Below are 13,830 nucleotides of genomic sequence, written 5' to 3' on the forward strand. Positions count from 1 at the left end.
CCAGCAGTGTGCAATTTGTCACTGAAGCTCAACACAGCCCTGCCTGCCTCAGCTGCCTGCAAGAGGCTTTTTAGCACTGCAGGACTGATTTTCAGACCCAAAAGGACCCGTCTTCATTTAAAGAACTTTGAGAACCAGCTGCGGCTCAATAAAAGATTTTGTTAGTCTTGAACAGATCAGTGCTTCCATGTTGATTATAATGTTTAATGTTCATAATGTTGCTGAAATGGAAAACTGTCCAGTGATTTTTTTCTCTGTACCAACACTGTGCAGGTTCTTAAAGAATGAAAACAATCTTATTTTGTGTGCTTAAAACTTTTTTTGTTTGACAGCTATCAAAAGAGGCATTGTGTATCATTGAAACTAAAAATTCATTTTTACTTTTTAGTTTTGTACTTACGTAAATTTCTTAACCTGTACTTTTTTACTTGAGTAAAGAAGTTGAATGAGTACTTCTACTTTTACCAAAGTCCATTTTTACACAAGTATCTCAACTTCTACTTAAGTAAAGAATGTGAATACTTTTGCCATCTCTGCCAGTTTGCGTCCCTGTGAGGACACCGGGATCTTTCTGTATGGAGTTTGTATGTTCTCCCCATGCAGTGTGGGTTCTCTCCGGGTTCTCTGGCTTCCTCCCATAGTCCAAAAACATGTTGAGGTTAATTGGTGATTCTAAATTCCGTAGGTGTGAATGTGAGTGTGCTTGGTTGTCTGTCCCTAAGTGTAGCCCTGTGACAGACTGGTGACCTGTCCAGGGTGTCCCCTGCCTTTGCCCTAAGTCAGCTGGGATAGGCTCCAGCCCCCGTGACCCTAGTGAGGATTAAGCGGTGTATAGATGATGGATGGATGGATAAAATAAATAATAATAAATGAAATAAAATTACAAATATATACAAGAATATACACATCTGAGCAGAAAATATATATGTACAGTGGTGCAAAACAGCAGTGCAAATAACAATGTAAGTAGTCTGCAGTGTTATGGCTGAGAATGACTCAGCGGTTCAGTAGAGTTATGGCAGTGGGATAAAAACAGTTTTTATGTCTGGTGGTTTTAGTCTGCAGGACTGTATCGCCTGCTGGAGGGGAGGAGGGAGAACAGTTTATGAACAGGATGAGTGGGATCTGTGATGATGTTCCCTGCCCTATTCCTGGTTCTATCAGAGGACAGTTCCTGGACGGAGGGCCGAGGGGCTCTGATTTGAAATGTTCGAACTAAATGTTCATTTGTTTTCCAAAATAAGACCAGAGGTTGGCCTCATATATGTAGCTATAAAACAACTGTGGAGTTTGATTTCACATTGGTCTGGTGTGAACTGAAGGCAAAAAGCTGCTTAAACACCACCAGGATCTGTGCCTGGGTACCAGTGTATAATCTGTTTTCCATCAAAGCCCCCAAAATCAAGAATGTCACCAAAAAAAAAATAAAAAAAAATTCAATTTTCTACTGTGCATTTACATTAAATATAAAATGTAACAAGGCAGCACTCTTTGGGTTTTTTGTTCTGCTTGTGTTTGGTATTTGATGGAAAACAGAGCATACTTTTGGACCAGATCACAGTCGAGCAATGTCAGCTAACAGCTTTAAATTGATCCACGGTGTTCGTCCATCATCACTGTGGTTACCAGAGAAACTGGGTCAGCAGACAATAATGATACTGGAAGGTTTTCTGGTTGGTCTTGGTTGAGCAAAAAAGAAAGACAACAAACATCTTCAGGACAAATACGTCACTCTTATAAACAACTAAACCGTGCTGTCCTTTAACCAGCTGTTACTGTTTCTGTGCAGCAGCAGAGTTAAAGCTGCACCAGTCCAGAGTTCATATCTCCAGTCTGACCAGTGAGTGTGACAGCAGAGACACCCACCTTACATCCAGCAGCTCCCACATTTGCTTTTAGATTTACTGGGACCAGAGCCTTATGAGGAGAGAGACGCTGGATTAAGGCTCCCAGTGGATGCCACTCATTTTCTCTGGAGCGAAACAATGACCTGGAGGGAGGTTAGTTTCTTATTTCTTAATCTGACACCAAAGAGCTTCTCTTGTTCCATCAGTCCGCCTGCTGCTCAGTATCTGTCTTTTTGCTTCTTACACCATTTATCTATTTCTCTGCTTTATGCTCCACTACTTTGCTGCAGAACTGCAAATAAAATCAATTCATCTGACCTACACTAACTTCCTTTAATGAAGCAAAGTTTAGCCTTCATGCTATGAATATTTTCAGTTACAGGTCCTTGAAGTACATATTTCCATGAAGGAAAACTGAAATTGTTTATTCAAAAATTCTTCAAGAATAAAACTTTGTTTTTTGCTTCACATTCCTTAATATACAAAATCTCAAATCCAAATAGAACATTACAGAACCTCAGTTAGCAGCAGTCGGGTTCTGGACGTGTTCTGGACAGGTTCTAGACGTCTGTTTTGTGTCTTTCTGCGTCTTTGTGTTGCTGCTGTTAAATTAAAATCAGAACCGACTCATTAAATGTGTTTTTCTTTCTTTTCTTGTTTTTCTACTTTTGTCAGCACATTTGAAACTAAAGCTGCTGAAGTTGTTTCTGACAAAAAACCACCAGGTGTCGCTGTGGATCTTTCTTCATGCTCAGACACACAACAACGTCAACTTCAACTTCAACTTTAAATTTATTATTCATCCCCGAGGGGCGATATTTAATGCAGCAGCTTACACAAGCCTTCACAACAAACAAACAATGACAACAGGGGGCATCAACAGTAAAAAAAACACAGATTACAGGATTTTTTTTTTTTTTTTTTTTTTAAAGAAACACAATAAAAACAGAACCCTCATCAGAACATCAGAAGCGTCATCAGAACACCAGAACCCTCATCAGAACACCAGAACCCTCATCAGAGCATCAGAAGCATCATCAGAACACCAGAACCTTCATCAGAACATCAGAAACTTCACCAGACTAATAGAAGCTGCAGGTTTTCAGTTGGTGCTGAAATAAATCATCTTCTCTGTAGGAGAACCAGACCCAGAACCTCGGACCAGAACCACTGAAGCAAAAGAGAATGAGAGAGGTGATTAAAATGACACAAAAATTATAAAGCTTTTTTTTTTAAAGTTCAAAAAGACAAAAATAACGAAGATGAAAAAATTATCAGGAACAGAAAAATACACTGTTGCCCATGAAGTTGGAATATTTAATATTTTTTTACCTCTTCTCATGAACTGATTGTGACAATGCAATTTATTCTTCATAGATAAAGTTTATACCTTCTCAAAACTTTATTGATATCACAATATACACACAATGCACATCACAGTAAAAATTAAACCACAATTGATCCACACACGGTTGGTCGTGTGTCCTCCTGGCCTGCAGGGGGCGGCGGTGCTCCGAGCCCAGCAGCCGGTGGAGGACTGCCTGGAGGGGTTACACAGACAGAGCCACCCAGGAGCCGGGCTCGGCAGCATGGACGCTGAGGCGCCTGTTGCTCGGACCGCCGGCCCTCCTCACGGACACGTTTTCTGCAGCGAGAAGTGGAGAAGTTCGGACCTGATCCGAGGCTTGAGAGGTGAGGGGCTCGTCCACAGGGCAGGGCTCGGGATGCCGGGGGTCCGGACTCCTCACCGAGCAGCGGCTTCAAGAGTTTCCTGCTCCGACACTTCCTAAAACACCCTGTTCATCGAAAACAGTAGACCAGGGGTGTCAAACTCTGCCCCCTTTGTAATTATTTTTGGCCCGCGAGACAATACCAAATGACTACTCGAGCTGCCCCCGGTATTATACTGTACAGCGCATTCACCGCTAATACTACAAATCCCATAATGCCCTGTTGTTGTTTTGGCACGTCAATCACGACAGAACCCAGAAACTCCCTCTCCTCTGTGACAGCAGGCATAGCGACTTCACACTACAACTGTCACTGTGCCATTGATGTGTTTTTTTTATTTATAATTAGATTTTGCATGTCTCCACTATTAAGTCATATATAATGTATGGTAATAAGCGTTGCCTGTTCCATATTCAAAAAAATACAAAAATTTGTTTCGATCCATATTAAAAGGTTCATTTGTTCAATGTTGGCCCGCGACTTTGTTCAGGTTTTAAATTTTGGCCCACTGTGTTTTTGAGATTGACACCCCTGCAGTAGACTGTAGGAGAGGAGGGAGGCTGATCGTGTCCTCCTCCGTAGATAGATGGATGTTTATTTGTCCCCGTGGGGAAACTGGTTTGCAGCAGAAAACATTCAAATAACATTTCACACTCACCCACAAACACTTCAAAATAATATCTCTACATTTCACATGTTATGGCCAAACGAGCTGGATCTTATTTCCTGTCCATATTTTAAAATGTGATGGCTTGTTGTGGACTAAAAGACCATTTGGACCGGTTCTTTTTTTTAATCAGAGGGCAACAACGCCTCCCAGATGGCAACAGTTTATAGAAGGAGGCAGGTGGAAGCCTGTCGTCAGCCACAGTAGTACCCAACTTGTAGCTCTGAGCCTCTTTATTGAACGTCCCAGCGTTTGTTGAGTTTTGTGAACGTGCTTCACCTTCAGGCTGTTTCCACCTGTCAGCTCACACAGCTGTCTGACTTTACAGCCTCAGTCAGCCTCCAGCTGAGCAGCATCCCCTCACATCCACATGAAGCTGGATGTCCTGGTCTCACACACATGTATGTCTATATTTTCATCTCTGCTCAAAAAGAACGTTTTCAAAGTTTGTGACCTGCAGAATGAAGTCTACCGCAGCAGACTGAAAAGTTCTGTGTTCATATGTTCGTCTGCACTCAAGAGTTTAACAGAGTTCGTGTGAAGAAGAGGCTTTTCTAAACACGCTCAACTTTTGCTGTAGGTGGAGGCGTGAAGATCCTCTTTGAGAATGAACTCGGCGTGGTGGATTTTCTTCTGCCCAATAAAAGCAGCGTCCTGTATGTGTCTGAGTGCGACATCATAGCAGGAAACGGCTACAAGAGGAAGCTGGTTCGCTACAGAAATGTAAGTTTATGGGGTGACATCCCTGACGGAGCAGTGTAGTTCCAGCTGACATCATTGTTGCATTTCTTGCATTTTGAAGACGAGCAGCAGCTTCCAGGAGCTGGTGTTGGTGGAGAAGAGCCGGATCAGTGAGCAGTACTTCGCTGCTGTGCAGAGCTTTGTGGTGTTGGACCTGGGCCTGGCTCTGCTGCCTGTCAGCGGGCAGACTGGTGCCTCACAGCTCATCACTCATATTGTAAGTATTTCATATTATTCAAGATTCATCTGTTAAAACTGTCACAAGTGTTGATTCAACCCAGTCATCATTACTTGCTATTCATTTAATTGTTATTTTGAGGCTGTAGTTTGTTAAAGAAATGTCCTGTCAGCTGTGATTGTTTCTCTCTGCTGTTCCCTTTAGTCAGCGTTCAGCATTTATCCTCATTCATTTAGATTTTTTTTCCTTGCCAATTGACATAAATGTGATAACAACAAGGGGAAAATGAACTAAATAAATTTTAGCCATGGCTGGCTGTTTGCTTTCACTGAATTCAGCCCTCTGACCTGTTAGCATGATGAAACATCATCTCCAGCATCAGAGAACGGTGTTCAGCTGCCACCACATTACTACGACTCAGTGTTTGTTCCCTGTTGATTTCCTGAAGCAGATGTAAGCAAAGGAAAGAAAAACTTATAGTTTATCAATAAATATTACATCAATCTGGAATGACGGTAGAATCTCACGTATCAAATCAAATCAACTTTATTTATAAAGCGCTTTAGAAGAGTCACAGCTGAAGCAAAGTGCTGTGCATGGGGGCTCATGAGAAACAACAGAACAAACCAACAGTAAGGCCAGTGAATAAAGGTGGGTTTTGAGTTGGTTTTAAAAACCAACGGTGAGGAGGCCTGCCTGATCTACAAAGGTAGATCGTTCCAGATTTTAGGAGCAGCAACAGAGAATTCTCGATCCCCTCTGAATGTTCGCTTAGACGTCGGTACTTCAAGGAAGCAGCTGCTCAGCTGACCGGAGGTACTGTGCAGGGGTGAAGAAGCTCAGAGAGGCTGGGTGGGGCGAGGCCATTTAAAGGTTTAAAAACAAATAAAAGAATCTTAAAATGAACCCTGAAGTGCACAGGCAGCCAGTGGACGGAGGCCAGGATAGGTGTAATGTGCTCCCTCTTTCGTGCTCCAGTTAGCAGACGGGCGGCAGCGTTCTGAACTAACTGGAGACATGCAAGAGAGGACTGGCTAACTCCAAAATAACGTGCATTACAATAATCCATCCAAGAGGTAATGAAGGCATGGATTGCTGTTTCAAAGTGCTGGTGCGTGAGAAGAGGCTTAGCAAGCTGCCTGAGGTGAAAGAAACTTGACTTAACTACTGCATTAATTTGGCGGTCCATATTAAAATCGCTTTCCATCTCAAAACCCAAGTTAGTAACAGTAGACTTCGCATAAACTGCCAAAGGTCCCAAATCAACACGGGAGGATCCACAGGAGCCACTAGGGCCTAACATCATCATCTCTGTTTTCTTCTCATTGAAATTTAGGAAGTTTAGGGCCATCCAGGCTTTAAGATCTGGATGGTCTATATCTTCAAGACATGACAGCAGGGGTTTGAGAGAAAAGGCATCACTTTTCCTCAGGGGGAGCGTACCGTAATTTTCAGACTATTGACCGCACCTGAATATAAGCCGCACCCACTAACTTTAAAAAAAAATAAAATAAATTGTAACGAGATATTTACACAGAAAGATTTTTGTAACTTTTTATTAAATACGTACCGGTAACATACACAAATACGTACCATAAATGCTTTTTTCCGAACAGTGCCTGGAACACGTCTGGTTAAAAAAATAAATAAATACAGTAGGCTACCAGGAAAAGTCATTGATCGCTGTCTTCATCTTCCTTCTGCACACTAAAACCACTAAAGTCGTCTTCTTCAGTGTCGAAAATGAACAGCCTCACAATTCCTTCGTCACACACGTCCTTAGTCTCTCTTTTGTTGTCGCTCTCAATGTCACTTTCGTCTCGAGGCAATCCATGAATTAGCCACATCATTGTTTAAGCCAGTGTTCAAAGCGTGTGGAAAACCGGCTTATAGTCCAAAAATTACGGTATATCTGGCTGTCAATAGCACAGCAATGAAAAGCGACACCATGTTTTCTGAGGATAGACCCTAGGGGTATGCCACAACTTTCTCCAGAGGCCCCTCATGAAGTACAGTATGTGACTGTCTTTATGAGGATTGAAGAGTCCTCTCCTCATTATATCCAACCAGCATGGGTTGAAAACCAGATTGTTTTGGAATTCAACTGCATACACTTAGTTCAGCTTATGTTGTGATATTGATACTTTAGCCCAGTGGCTTCCAAATAAGGCAGCCGGACTGTTAAGTCATACAGAATGTGTTGGCAAAGCGGGACTGTGAGATGGTTTCCAGTAATACAGAGTGCAGATGTCTCAACCTGCAGGTGTGTGTATTGATTGTTCATTTACTTCTACTGAGTCCCATTCAGCTGTTTATCTGTGCAGCTATAAAAGAGTCAAACATTGATGCGTCGAGTAAAAGGGATGTTGGTTGTAACATAGACATGTGTCTGATGCTGACTGTGTGATGTGCTGTAATTGCCTCCAGGTTCTCAGTGAGAGTCAAGAGAACCCCTTCAGGAGGAGGAGTGCATGTTGTCTGTTCGAGCCGCTGGTCATGGCTGTGGTCCAGAAGGTCCCTGGGGTGGGCAAGGTCCGAGCCCGGGCCCTGCTGCACAGCTTCTCAAGCATCCAGCAGCTGTGCAATGCCACCGTTGCTGAACTGGCACCTATCGTGGGCAAGGCTTGTGCTCAGCGGATCCACAGCTTCTTCCACCAACACATGGTGACCGGAAGTTAAAGGAGCCTGAACTTTTCTAATGACTGCTGGACCAGCACCAAAAACTTGAAGAAACACTTTGGTCAACACAGACACACTTAATAGAATTTTTTTGAAGAAACTCCAACTTGACAATTTTATTTAAAATGTGCAAACATTAAGAAATGATATTGTTTACTTTGAACTATTTGGCCAGATGTGTTTACGATGTGTCAATGCCTGGAAAACATATTTTCTTTAAAGACCTTGTCCAATAAAAATCCTTTTTTTTTTACTATGTTGACATATATATATAGTTTTTTACATTCTAAAAGACACCTCATTAGAAAAAAATGCACTCAGTTTCATTGGTGCTTTTTCCAGTTTGAACTGCTATGTAGTAATGACAGGATCAAAAACAAACCAAAGGAATTAGTCCCGTCAACTTGCAGGGTAGGACTCTCTGTACCTTTAGTCCTGGAAACTGGTTTCCAGTTTGAACATGTTTGACTGAATTGCTTCAATATTATAACTTGCCATTGTGTAGTAGTAGCAGCACACTGTTTGAGCAGAGTCCTAGGTGATGGTGTGCTTGAGCTGCAGCGAGCTGTGAGAGGTGGCTGAAGAGTGAGGCGAGAACTCCATAGACCTGCACATTCTAGAGTGTATCTGTATCAGAGGAGGAATATCAGGTGTTAGGTGCTTGGTTGTCAACCAAATTGGACCAAATGTGAGGTTGAGCTGATGATGGTTGCACATGAAATGAAAAATGAAAAATACTTAATGTATCCCAGAAGGGAAATTCAACATGGAAAGTCTTTCTGCAATTGATCCTGAGTAACATAAATATCTGTATCAAATTTCACAGCAGTCTGTCTAAAAATTATTTAGTAGATATTACTGGCACATACTGTACCTAAACTGGAGAACATAAATGTCTAGGAAAATGGTCTATCCAAATCCATCAATTATTTCACAGAATAAATGAAAGTTCTGACCCACCAAGAGCACTACGTGAAGAGTCAGAGAACCAACAATGTCTTCATCCTCAGGGCACTTTGAATCTCTGTAGGAATTTTCATGGCAGTCCATCCAAAAACGGCAAATGTAAACCTCATGGTGAAATATTCAGGGATCACCAGCCATGCTTCATCCTTTGGAAAACATTACTGTCTTGTCTGTAATGAGGTTTGTGGTAACTTGTCCAAATATTGTAGCTGGAGCACCAGCAGTTGGACCACAGAGCCCCTACCAGCAGCTCTGCTGCATGTGCTGCTCAGGAAGCTACAAATGGAGAGTTTGGAAACTGACTTGTGTTTGATGATTGTTGCATTATGATTAACATTTGTTATTGTGGCATATTTTTCATTTTTGCACTCTGGAATAAATAAACTTCGGTGCCATCTGTGTTGAAGTTTTTGCTTTGGCTGGCAAACAGATATTTTGATGAGAGTGTTCATGCCACTGGTTGACTCTGTGTTTGATGGTTTCTGTCCAGACTCAGCTCACATGTTGTTGTTTGGACCATTTCATCAAGTATATTATTAATAATGACTTCAACTGATGATGTAAAGGAAACTCCCTAGAATCAGTTCACTACTCAGAGAAAAGTTTGCCTTTCTTTGATTAGTCCCAGACATGAATCGTAGACACGGACCTCTTTCCCTGAGGACACCTGGACTTTAACTGAGCCCTTCATCAGAACCACTGCTGTACACCCGTCAGATGGTTCACATGACAGAAGTCACTATTACTGCTTCATAAGAATGAACTTTGGCAATGGACTGTGTGTCCCTTTGTCATGCCTTGTGTTCCTTTTGAGTCTTTTCTTTCTGCCTTCTTTTCCGCTGCCGTCTTTCTGCTGACAGCTGCTCAAACACATTCACATCGCGGCTGGCTGTGTTTTAGCCATCACTGGAGCGAACCTGGCACCGGGACCTCTGAGCTGCCCTCGTCCTGGTCCGGACGGTTGGTCCCGGCGGCCCTGAACGCCTCATGGCTGTTTAACATTCTACCCTGGACAGCGGCAGGTTGTTGCGCAAGCGCAGCCCATTCAGTCTGTGTGAATGCGGAGTGAGGAGAGGACAGGAGCACTGGGAGTACTGGGACTGGGAGCAACGCAGTGGACTGGACGGACCGGACCGGACCCGGGCAGGCGGACATGGATGGACAGAATGGCAGCAGCAGCATCTGCTCCCGGCCGCGCGGCACCGCGACGGACGGGAAAAAGAAGAAGAAAATCCCGGACAGAGTGACTCTGAAGAAGGAGATCGGGCTGCTGAGCGCCTGCACCATCATCATAGGTGAGGCAGGAAAACAAGAGAGCTGCGCTGGGATCAGTTCTGCCTTTCACTTTATTACCGAGGAAGTTTCAGTGACAGGTTCAGGGGCGCTCCCTCCTCAGGTCCGGAGGGGCTCAGGGGCTCCACATCAAACTGAGTTGTAGTGCTTACGTGGCTAAAATCTATGTAGTCCTGATGCAGGCTAGTGGTGAAGCAGAAGAACATTGTCTGCTGGAGCAGAAGGGCAGCAGGGAGCTTTAAACACACCTAAGCCAGTGGCAGAGCTGCTCTGAGGGGGAGGCCTGCAGGGGAAGTCTGGCTGCTCTCTGGTCTGTCCTTCAGCAGCTGTCAGCCTCAAACAGTGACTGCCTGCAGGTTTTGCTCCTCAGTAGCCAGCAAGGAATCCCTGCTCGGGCCATCCAGTCAACAGCTGCAGGGCTGGGTGTGCAAAACTGTGTTCAAAAGTTTATCTGAAGACAAATTAGTGTAGTAAATCAATATTCATCAGAGTGAAAGCCTTTTTAGTCATGATGCACAAGACTGGATTTTTGCCAATGTCTGATAGTAGATATTTTCCAGCTCATTTCGACTGACTGCTGATGCTGATGTATGCATATATTTCATCAACATGCTGTTATGTCTAATCTTGTTGTGATGGACTGCTAGGCAAAATTAGAAACCTGCTTTAACTTACATGTTAAACATGCCACATTAGTTTTCAAGTAACATTTTCAAACAGAACACCAAAGTTTTTGCCTGCAGGAATGTTCCGCCTGTCAGGATTCATTTTGGTCCAAATACTGATATTAACTTGTAAAGCCTTGGTGATGATGCTGGTATGATTGTGCATCCCCAGATTTTTGCATCTCTCATTCCTAGATTGCAGCTAAAACACAAGGACATAGTTTAATAATAAAAAGACAGAATTAGACATCCACTTGATTTGATCAACTCAGAACGATGAAGCCTCCTGTAAGCTTTTAGTACACTTTTCATTCACCCCCCTGTCACGCCCATTAAAGCTTCTTTCACTCTAAATCTTTTCGTGTCCAGTACAAGGACATGAACATGAGGGAAGAAGCAAGCAAACCTGTTTCAGTGTTCATCTGAGCACTTGTGAACTTGTGAACAGGTCCTTCAAAAGTGGTTCACTGTGCAGGAACGCAGCAGAGAAGCATCAGAGTAAATACAAAAGACAGTCAGTGATACAGTCAGACTGCTGCTGAAGTGATCAGGTGACATGGCTGACTCCATGAAAAATGTGTTGCCTTAAAAACACAGACAATAGCCACATGTTGTTAGTACTGACTGCAGCATTCATCTGTGGGATCTCTGTTGAGGCTGAAGAGGAAAAACTGCATTAATGTGGAGTTATGTTTGTTCAGTAAAGCAGATGTTAGTATGAAACTTGGTCCAGGTATTACTGAATCCTGCTAGGTGAATCCTCATGACATTTGGCACCTTGACTTCTTAGCTTTATATCTATATTTGTACAATACAAAAAATACTGCAGTATGTGTGTTTATGCTAATGTACACTCACTTAGAGCAACAGTGGTCTGTGTGTGCATTCAAGCTGAAAAGCCTGATACCACACTAAACCACACTGGTCACTCTGTCTAATATTAATGAAGTGAAAAATGAAATAAAGAAAAAGAACAACTGTAGACTTGCCTGTGGGTTGCACCATGAGAGCACCATCTGTCTGTCTGTCACTTTGTCATGTTGTATGTTAAGTAGTATGGGCTCCTACTACTCAATGTCACTAAACACGTTCCTGAGGTTTCACATGATTTGAGAGAAGGTAGGTAGTGCTTTTGTGGTGAGTCCTTTAAGATACAACATTGGTTGTCATACTCCACGGCATAAAGTCATCTTTGTGCCTAATGCTCATTTACAGTCCTGGCAGACTACTGATTTCAGGCAGGTTGATATTGGACCTGTATTTTGTAGTCTAATCCTGACATTCACTGAACAGAGGGTAAACCCTGTATATACAAAGATGAACTGGATAGTAAGTTCCAAGATGGATCAAGTTATGCCTTCTAGAAATTCAATTTCAGATCCTACTTAAAACTGTGTGTATTCTGTCATGTTATTGTTTGTGATGCTTTGAAGCATTTGCTCATCATTTTACAGCTGTTGGTGTTGTTCTCACTGTGGATGGTGAAAGGTTTGTTGGGTCAGTGTGCCTCACATTTTACTTCGATACTGGCTGTGGCCACCACAGTTGCAAAAACCCTTGTGGTTTAGGTAACAACATGGTCTTTCATGGCTCGACTGTTGCAAAACTCTTACATGACTTTTTCCCTACCTGTGTCTGATCCAGTGATCAAAAGACTATTAAATCTAGGAGCTTTGTTCTCTGGTGTGCCATGAGGGTTACAGATGTGTACGGCTGCTAGTGGCACCGTTGGAGGCATCTGTGCTCATAGAGCAGGTTATTTTCTAAATACAGGGCTAGTGGTTCAAACCCCAGCTCTGCATGTCCAAGTGTTGTTAAGCAAGGCACTGAAGCACAGATTGCTACAGAGAAGTTCACTGACAACTGCAGTAAGTGGATAATTCTGTTTAAGAACTGCTTTACAGTGGCCTTTCTGATGTCTGACCTGCAAACATCTTGGTTTTTGGTGCTTGGCTAACTGGACCTCCACCACAGTTGGCTTTATTTGGAGAAAATCCTTCTCCAGAACAAGGAAAAGGTCCTGTGTGCAGAATGCTGAAGCACCTTTCCATTCACAGAGTCAGAGAGAACAAGCTGGCTGCTCAGCACAATGGACTGGGCTCAGCAGCAGAAGTCATTTGTCTAAACCTAAATCTTTTTTTGAACCTTAATACCTCCAACACCATTTTTTTTGTGTGTTAGAGGAAGCTGCAGAAATAACCTGATGCAAAAGGTGAGTCGGTCACTGCCCACCTCTGCAGACTGGAGTGGATAATTTATGTCTGGTTATGTAATGGCTGTGTGTGCCACTTGGCTGCCTTCTGCTGTGCTACTGGTAGCGTTGTACTCTGAATGTGTCGGATCTGCTGGTACTCTACACTGCATACTGAGGCTCTGGGCAGGAGGGATTGTCCCCATCCTGAGTAATGGCCTTTACATCCTTCTCTAACTCACTCTGGTATAGAGCTCTTTGTGTTTTAATGCCCTCTGTATAAACTCAGGGGGAACAGTTTTGATTGTGTGACTGAGGTTGCTCAAGAGTCTCACTGGTGTTTTTAGAGTGCAGCAGCAGAAATGTTGGAGATGTTCTGTGTGGTGTGTACCATGTGAAAAGTACTCCTAACAAGTCACATGTGGAAAGCACGTGCTCTGCTTGGACATATACAGTGCTGTGCTGGGAGGCTGGTGGAAGCAAACATCTATAACATCAGTCCCCACATACTGTAACTGTAACCATGGCTAAACGACAGGTGTACAAACCTTAATGAACTGATTGAATAAACTACACTCAGACCTTCAAACTAAGTTACAAGGCTTAGGCCATGTGGATTGGGTCATTTTAAATCTATTATGGAGGTGTACAGAGGCAAAATTACAAAGATTGTGTCAAATACTTGAATCTGACTGTGTGTCTTTCTACATATATAAATAATAAGACTGTCTTTGTGGACAACTGATTGGAACGTTTTTCATTCCACAGATAAGTATGTATTAAGTTATCTTAAGGGTAATCAACACTTTAAAGCCTGGATTTAACACTACTAAACATTACAACCCCTGGCAAAAATTATGGAATCAGCAATC

General features: G+C 42.8%; 2 protein-coding genes across 2 annotated transcripts in view; both read left to right on the forward strand.

Annotated features, from left to right (window-relative positions):
• The first annotated feature begins 3,386 nt into the window (after window positions 1-3,386).
• faap24 (FA core complex associated protein 24) lies at window positions 3,387-9,210 on the forward strand. The gene is made up of 4 exons (XM_008281632.1): window positions 3,387-3,539; window positions 4,826-4,968; window positions 5,048-5,203; window positions 7,592-9,210. Exons 1-4 carry the CDS (start codon window positions 3,437-3,439, stop codon window positions 7,841-7,843), a joined length of 654 nt encoding a protein of 217 aa, XP_008279854.1. The 5' UTR covers window positions 3,387-3,436; the 3' UTR covers window positions 7,844-9,210.
• A 657-nt stretch (window positions 9,211-9,867) lies between these two features.
• The window catches only part of slc7a10b (solute carrier family 7 member 10b), a 25,695-nt gene continuing 21,732 nt past the window's right edge, over window positions 9,868-13,830 (forward strand). The window contains exons 1-2 of the mRNA XM_008281634.1: window positions 9,868-9,915; window positions 9,957-10,104. Coding sequence (XP_008279856.1) covers window positions 9,868-9,915; window positions 9,957-10,104 — 196 coding nt within the window. The remainder of the gene's footprint in view (window positions 9,916-9,956; window positions 10,105-13,830) is intronic.

The sequence above is a fragment of the Stegastes partitus genome, unplaced genomic scaffold (assembly GCF_000690725.1).
Source record: "Stegastes partitus isolate 25-593 unplaced genomic scaffold, Stegastes_partitus-1.0.2 Scaffold240, whole genome shotgun sequence".
NCBI classification, from domain to species: domain Eukaryota; kingdom Metazoa; phylum Chordata; class Actinopteri; family Pomacentridae; genus Stegastes; species Stegastes partitus.